This window comes from Colobus angolensis, unplaced genomic scaffold, assembly GCF_000951035.1.
Source record: "Colobus angolensis palliatus isolate OR3802 unplaced genomic scaffold, Cang.pa_1.0 Scaffold82, whole genome shotgun sequence".
Taxonomy (NCBI): domain Eukaryota; kingdom Metazoa; phylum Chordata; class Mammalia; order Primates; family Cercopithecidae; genus Colobus; species Colobus angolensis.
This window is the reverse complement of record NW_012122043.1, coordinates 413,439-421,136: the sequence shown is the minus strand read 5'-3', so window position 1 is coordinate 421,136 and position 7,698 is coordinate 413,439. Positions and strand designations below refer to the sequence as shown.

The 7,698-nt window shown below is 58.6% G+C and overlaps 1 protein-coding gene across 1 annotated transcript in view; it reads left to right on the top strand.

Annotated features, from left to right (window-relative positions):
• The window catches only part of ATG4B (autophagy related 4B, cysteine peptidase), a 29,502-nt gene extending 21,804 nt beyond the window's left edge, over window positions 1-7,698 (top strand). The window contains 7 exon segments of the mRNA XM_011929536.1: window positions 386-579; window positions 1,885-1,963; window positions 2,286-2,431; window positions 4,526-4,582; window positions 5,082-5,195; window positions 5,198-5,222; window positions 6,007-7,698. Coding sequence (XP_011784926.1) covers window positions 386-579; window positions 1,885-1,963; window positions 2,286-2,431; window positions 4,526-4,582; window positions 5,082-5,195; window positions 5,198-5,222; window positions 6,007-6,080 — 689 coding nt within the window. The 3' untranslated portion in view covers window positions 6,081-7,698.

Below are 7,698 nucleotides of genomic sequence, written 5' to 3'. Positions count from 1 at the left end.
ACGGGCTGGCGGGCAGGTACAGGCTGGCGGGCTGCGCGGGTACGGGCTGGCGGGCGGGTACAGGCTGGCAGGCTGCAGGCACTTTTATTTCTGTGATTTTCCTCTGAAGGGCACGTGGCTTTTTCTTGTACTGTTTTGTGTGTGTGCTTTATTTCACAATAAAACGAATTAAGTATGCATAGAAAATATGTCTTTTTTCTCTTGGTGGCAAGATTATGAAAAAATTTTCTTATGCTTTTCTATATTTTCCAAGTTTGAATTTCAGTGTAAGTACCTGGCTTTGTAATGCCCTTTTTCTGTTACATGATCATAATTTGCTTGCTTGCTTGTGGGAGCACTTTCGCGCAGCTGTGCTTGGTTAGTGAAAGCATGTCTCCCTTTCTAGGAAGGTTGTGCAGGACCAGCGTTCCCCGTGCAGGAGCCACTGCGTTTCCCGCAGATTCCGACCGGCACTGCAATGGATTCCCTGCGGGGGCTGAGGTCACCAACAGGCCGTCGCCGTGGAGGCCCCTGGTGCTTCTCATTCCCCTGCGCCTGGGGCTCACGGACATCAACGAGGCCTACGTGGAGACACTGAAGGTGGGCCCTGCCGTGCGGCGCTTGCCCTGGGTCCCCGTCCCCTTCTCCCAGTTTTTAGTGACTTTCAGTGCGTCGTCATGTGGCCATTTGTGCAGCCAGCTCGCGCGGGAGGGGTAAACGACCGCGGTTTACACCATTTCCCAAGGGCTGGGTGGGCGTGAGGCACGTCCATCAGGAGACGTGCTGCTTTACTTCTACAAGCGTCAAGGCGAACGTTGAGAATGAAAGCGTGAGGCACTTGTTGTAGGGGGTCCTCGGAACCAGGTGCCAGTCCTTGGCCTGACAGGGAACCCTGCCCCTCCCGGGTCTCCACTGTGCCCCAGGCATGCCCGCCCCACTCCCCCACAGCCCTCTTGGCCTGAGCTCCCTTTGGAGGGTGGGTTGGCCTGTGGAGAAGAGACTTGTGAGCTGGGCTTGGGGACGGGCAGGGCTCGGGGATGGGCAGGGCTCTGTGAGGAACTCCAGCCACAGGCTCCCCCATGTCATGAAAGTAAAAGGGGGCAAGGCCCGGTGGCTCACGCCTGTAATCCAAGCACTTTGGGAGGCCGAAGCGTGCAGATCACAAGGTCAAGAGTTTGAGACCAGCCTGGCCAACATGGTGAAACCCCATCTCTACTAAAAACACAAAAATTAGCTGGGTGTGCTGGCGCACACCTGTAGTCCTAGCTACTCAGGAGGCTGAGGCAGGACAATCGCTTGAACCTGAGAGGCAGAGCTTGCAGTGACCCAAGATGGTGCCATTGCACTCCATCCTGGGTGACAGAGTGAGACCCCATCTCAAAAAAAAAAAAAAAGCAGAAGGGAAAACCATCCTTTCTTCAGTTAACTCGAAGTTTAGACCAAGGAGTCACATTTGTATGGAACTGAGATGTGGCTTTCTGTTAATGTTATTCGGTTGTCTGAACTTGGCCCCTCCCTCCAGCCTTCTGCCCACCCTGTGGTGTCCCTGCTGCCCCCGCACGTGGGCCCCATCTCCATGGCTTCTGCCCTGTCAGGTCAAAGCACTCAGCAGGGCCGCCTCCCCACCCCTGCTCACATCTGCCAGCCCCGCTCACTCTCAGCCTCCCCAAAGCCCACCTGCGACATGAAGCTTCCCTGAGCCGAGCCTGCAGATTGGGTTTCTTGCGCCTGTAGGATGTCTTGTGGTCTTTCCTGGACAGCAAGTTCTTCGGGACCATGTCCCCTCCTGTCCCCTCTTGTGTCGCCCAGTTGGGTCTCAGCAGGCCCTTGGGCTCCCTATGGCAGTGGGTGGGGGACTGTCTGCACCCGCCTGGGACCTGTGCTCAGCTTCCTGCCTCTCCACAGCACTGCTTCATGATGCCCCAGTCCCTGGGCGTCATCGGAGGGAAGCCCAACAGCGCCCACTACTTCATCGGCTGTGTTGGTGAGTCCGGGGTTCCCACCGTGTCCCTGTGGGCCTCTGCCCTTTAAGGGCATTCTGTGAGCAGGTCCCACACGCCCGGTGGCCACTTGAGGCCACTGGTGGAAAAGCAGCCTGCTCTGAGGGGGCTTCACGTGCAGCCTGGCCGCTGGCGGCCTCCTGTGTACCCCCTTCCCTGATGGTCCCATGCCCTCAGCTCTCTCCCCTCCCCCTGCCCGCTGCTTCTCAGCATGATGTGGGTGCAGTGGGTCTGAAACGCGGCCACCTCTGTCCCTTTCCTCTGCCGGCTCGGCCGCCCATCTGCCTGCCTGCCTCGTCCTCCCAGGTGAGGAGCTCATCTACCTGGACCCCCATACCACGCAGCCGGCCGTGGAGCCCACTGGCAGCTGCTTCATCCCGGACGAGAGCTTCCACTGCCAGCACCCGCCGTGCCGTATGAGCATCGCGGAGCTCGACCCGTCCATCGCTGTGGTACGTGGCGGCCACCTGAGCACTCAGGCCCGTGTTCCCAGTCGTCTTGTGCTGAATACTGTTTGGGAATGATGAGGAAAATCTTTGGTTTTTTTTTTTCAACATGTTGGGATGAGTACTGTGTTCACGGGGTTGGGATTCTGAAGGGCACAAGAGCCTGAACCGTGTCCTCGCACCCTCACGTCCCTCCCCCAGGCACCACCTCCTGCGCAGCCTTCATGGCCTTCGAGTGGCCCGGAGAGGGTGTGTCTGGGTGTGAGCATGTGTGGGCACGTGCTGAGTGTGCGTGGATGAGTATGAGCCGTGGTGTGTTCCCCTCACACCCACATGGACACACACGGGCGGCCCCTCCGCCCACTCCTGTCCCCCTTTCCTCACACCCACACAGACACACGGGCGGCCCCTCCGCCCACTCCTGTCCCCCCTTCCTCACACCCACACAGACACACGGGCGGCCCCTCCGCCCACTCCTGTGCCACGTTTTGTTTTCCGGAGGCTCTGACTTGACCTCTCTGGGGGATTTCCTAAGAACGAGCTTCCCTGTTTTTCCATTTTGATGACCTAGTTGTGATTTTTGGTGTGTGATTTATGCAGACCTGCCTGCCCTCAAATACATTTGATGGCGAAAGAGACCAAAGAGAAACCCCTAGAAATCATAGATGACAGTGACATGCTTAGGGGAGCAGTTACCGAACCAGGGGCTCTGTTGTGTATGCTCAGCCCTGTTCAGGAGGAAGAAGGCAGATCTGGGCCTGATATGGCACAGTCTCTGAGCTGTGGCACAGCCCCAGAGTGCACACTACGCTCTATGCACCTCCTGGGCAGGGTGGCAGGAGTGGGGAACATGGGCTAGAGCTCTGTGGCTCACACTTTTTTTTTTTTTTTTTTGAGATGGAGTCTGGCTATGTCACCCAGGCTGGAGTGCAGTGGTGCGATCTCGGCTCCCTGCAAGCTCCGCCTCCCGGGTTCACGCCATTCTCCTGCCTCAGCCTCCCGAGTAGCTGGGACTACAGGCGCCCGCCACCTCGCCCGGCTAATTTTTTGTGTTTTTAATAGAGATGGGGTTTCACTGTGTTAGCCAGGCTGATCTCGATCTCCTGACCTCGTGTCCACCCGCGTTGGCCTCCCAAAGTGCTGGGATTACAGGCGTGAGCCCCTGCGCCCAGCCTGGCTCACTCTTCTTACCAGAATCTAATCACGAATTCCTCGTCTAACTAGAATTAAGTATGTTTGTTACCGTAAACGCAGCTTGGTGGCTACAGTGATTGGCAGTCTCACAGTCAGGTCAGGCTATAGAGCTAGTCACCACAGACAGGAGCGGACACATGAACGTTGAGACCAAAGGGGCCGCCCGGTGGGATAACTGTCCTCACCTGTGAGGAGGAGGAACGTCCCCTGTCCCCGGGGGAGAGTGCTCCCACACAAGCCAGGGCCGCGGAAACGGCGTCTTCAGAGGAAGCGAGTGCCCAGTTTGAACTTCTTCTCCCATTTCGTCTTTGTTTTCCGTTTCTTTTTCTTCCTGTGTTAACATCTGCACATCTGGCAGCGTTAATTCCTAGTGACTGTCATTACAGGCGGTAGCTTTAAGGATGTGATTGGGGTGATCCTCGGCAGGTCCCCTGTCTCCTCAGCAGGAGGCTCCCCATGTCACGGTGTCCTTGGGCAGTTCTCAGTGGCCTTTGCCGCCAGTTGCCACCAAGCTTCCAGGGAGATGCTGGGTGAGGCTGAGACCCAGCGGCCCTGCCTCACAGGCGCAGAGAGAAGAGCTCTCCACTTGGCCCTAACTCATAACCTGCCTCATTCCTGGAAGATTCGGTGAGGCCTGACAAATGCACATCACATAACATCTCATGGGTGAATCAAGGTAGAGCAACGTAGTGCAACCTGAGGGGAGCCGGGCACTGGTGCAGCAGGCCGTGCACAGGGCACCCTCAGGGCTCCCTTCCCGGCCCCAGGGGCAAGACAGGCCGGAGTATCCAGCACTTGCACGCTGGGGGCCTTTGCTGTGCCACTGGCAGGGGGAATGGAAGCCCCTGCCTCTTCGCTGACTGCAGATGTGGGTGCACTGTTCTGCTCATAGTCATTTTGTTTTAGGGGTTTTTCTGTAAGACTGAAGACGACTTCAATGACTGGTGCCAGCAAGTCAAAAAGGTTTGTAGCCGCCCCACCACCCACAGCCGAGCTGAACCACCCAGGGAGACAGGCAGCGGGGTGTGCAGGGGCCGGAGGCCAGTGTCCGGGTCTCAGGCAGCCTCACGGGGCTGGGGGGAGCTTTGTCCTGCCTGGCACAGCTGTGCAGCTGAACAGGGTGGGGTGTCCTGGATTGCCCACCTGGCAACACGGTTAACAACCCTGGGGACGGATGTTGCGTGTTGACTTTAGAATGGGATTTCCAGTGTCCTCATCCGTCTCCTGTTGAGATGGGGGTGCCGAGCTGCCGAGCTGGCTGAGTGCGTGTGGCCCACTCCCCTCTGCCGTCCTGGTCAGACTGTGTGTGGATCGCCACACTGGGTCCTCGTGTAGCCTTTAGTGTGGAAGCTGCCTCTGTTCTCATCAGTGAAGTGGAGTGACAGTCAGGTTTGGCCCCTTTCTCTTGGGTGCAGCAAGCACTGGGGTGAGGCTGCCCCTAATGACCATGTCTCACTAACAGCTGTCTCTGCTCGGAGGCGCCCTGCCCATGTTTGAGCTGGTGGAGCAGCAGCCTTCACACCTGGCCTGTCCCGATGTCCTGAACCTGTCCCTAGGTGAGAACTGCGGCTGCAGGGCCAAGTCCAGGTGGGGTCCCTCGGAGGTGGGGTCCCACGGGGGTGCGGTCTGTGCCCTTGCTTCCCCAGTCCTGGCCCCCTTGGTTGTGACCATTTAGGTGTGTGTGAGCCTCAACTGTGAGCACTTGGCAGTGGTTTGCCTGTGAGACCAGGGGCAGAGTGGAGCGTCCTCTCCTCCAAGCCTGTGCGCAGCAACCCGTGACCCACCTCGCCTTCCCCACCCGCGCTGCCTGCCCAGGGCACTGTGGAGCTGGGCGTGCTCCCATGGGGTCCTCAGGGCTCTGGAGCAGACAGAACACACAGGCTCTGTGATGACGCAGTCCTGGGTGGGGACTTGGGCACCACTGTCCATGGGTGGCATAGACCCCTTGGACCATGGCCAACGTGCCGAAGGATCCGGCCTGGGTTCGTGCAGTGAAGCGAGTGTGGCCGTGAGCTTGTCCTCCTCATACCTATCTCACCATGAGAAACTCTACAAGGCAGTGACAATGGAACCACTCCTGATGACCACGAGGGTCAGGGTGCAGCGCGGGAGGCACAGGACAGAGGCCCCCTCAGGCCTGAGATTGTGCCGGCCGCCCCTGTCCTCCTCACCCTGCTCCGCTCCTCTTCCCTGCTCCCTCCCCCCATATTCGCAGGTCTCCACAACCCCGGGCCTTTTCACAGCTGCTTGGGCACAGCTGTCTGTGGGCCCCTCAGGGTGGGCCTGCAGAGCAGGTGCTGCTCGGTCTGCCCCATGCCAGGGGCACTTGACTCACACGGAAGTAGCCCACCTGAGATGCCTGATGAGCTATGTCCTGTTCCTTCTAGATTCTTCTGATGTAGAGCGACTGGAAAGATTCTTCGACTCAGAAGATGAAGACTTTGAAATCCTATCCCTTTGAAAATCCTGGGGTCGGGGGTGGCACCTGTGAGAGCCTGGGGCTCCTGGTGCCGCTGCATTTCATCCATCCCGCCCGCTCGCCTGCCGAGGGCCGTGCCCCGTGCTGCCTCCCCCCAGAGGGCCACCCGCTCTGCTCGTGGACTGAGGCTGCGCTGCCCGGGAGGCCTTACTGCTTGGTGTCCGACTGCCCAGCTCAGAGTGCCCGTCAGGGCCTGTGCATCTGCACATGGAGCCGTCTGTCAGGAGCTTCCAGAGCGTTCTCTCGACACTGCCAGCCCCGCGTTAGCGCCTGGGCCTCAGTCCCACTTGCTCCCAGGCGCCGGTTCTGTGGTTGGTTTGGAATTAAAGTCCTGTTTGAAGTTGTCAGACACAGACATGAATTTCTGGGGCGCTTCCTGAGTCAGTCTCAGAAGACCTGTGCAGGCTGGCGTGAGAGGAGCAACAGCCACGCTGCGGCCCCACGCCCAAGGACTGGGCATCCGTCGAGGGGGGCGCGCCCATGGCTGTGTCCTCTGCCCAGCCTGGCTTACCAAGGGCTACCTCAGTGGGAGATGAGGTTGGAGGAACAAAGGCAAAGGTTGCTTTGGGGAGAGAAGTATTCAGTTGCTTTGGGGAGAGAAGTATTCAGGAAGTGGGTGTGTGGGAAACCTGAAGATGGCGTGCACAGGACACAGTGTGGGCAGTCTTGGCAGAAGGGCGGCTGGCTGTCCTGGGGCTGCTGCTAGAGTGCCTGTCCTCAGAGTGTCCCTTTCCAGGGCTGTGGCATTCTGTGGTGGCTTCCCCAGGTGTGGTGAGGGGTGGGGCGGGGCCTCCACCTGTGACCGGCGGGCTCGAGGGCGGACAGTGTGCCTCTCCCAGGAGCCTTCCCTGTGTCTTTACCTTGCTGAGAATTGCCCTCCTGTGTCACTGAGGTGTTAGGTGGTTTAGGGCCAAAAGGGGAAAACCACCCGAGCCTTGTGGTATGTGATGGGCAGACACCACAGGGGGGCATCACCTGGTGGCATTTCCGGAACCTCAGCCCTGATTCCAGAACCCACCACCGCCTGACCCTGTGTAACCTGCTGTCCTGGGTCCTGGAGTGCACTCTGTCCCGCTGCTGTGCTGCCTGTCCTGGGGAAGTGGCTTTGCCCCACTAGGGAATGCAAACAGGAGGGCTTGGGGAGCGTGGGCACCTTTCTCATGAGCACCTACTGTGGCGTTGGCAGGACTCGCTGCTGCTGCTGCTGCTTGTATAGGTGTGGGGACCGGAGATCCCTCAGGACACGCACCGCCCGCTCTGCACTGACTGGCCCACCTGGGTAGCAGAGGACACCGTCCCCAGTCCCCCCCCAAGACATAGTTTATTTCCTCGTATCCTTTCTCCCTTGGGTGTAGCTGGGGTGGGAAGGAGGGAAGGCTGGGGCGATTTTCGTTCCTTGGGCTCTGCGTCCGAGTCCATGGTGTGCCACTGTGCTGGGATCTGGGGGGGGCCTGCTGTAGTGGGAGTGTGTAACACCTTGACCAAAGGGGAGCTTTTTCTTGTGTGTTTGAAAAAGGCTTAATGAAGAGAATGTTGTTCATTCTTAGTAGTATAGTTTGCAATTCTTAATGGCAAATAATAAGTTTCAGTAGAAAACAAA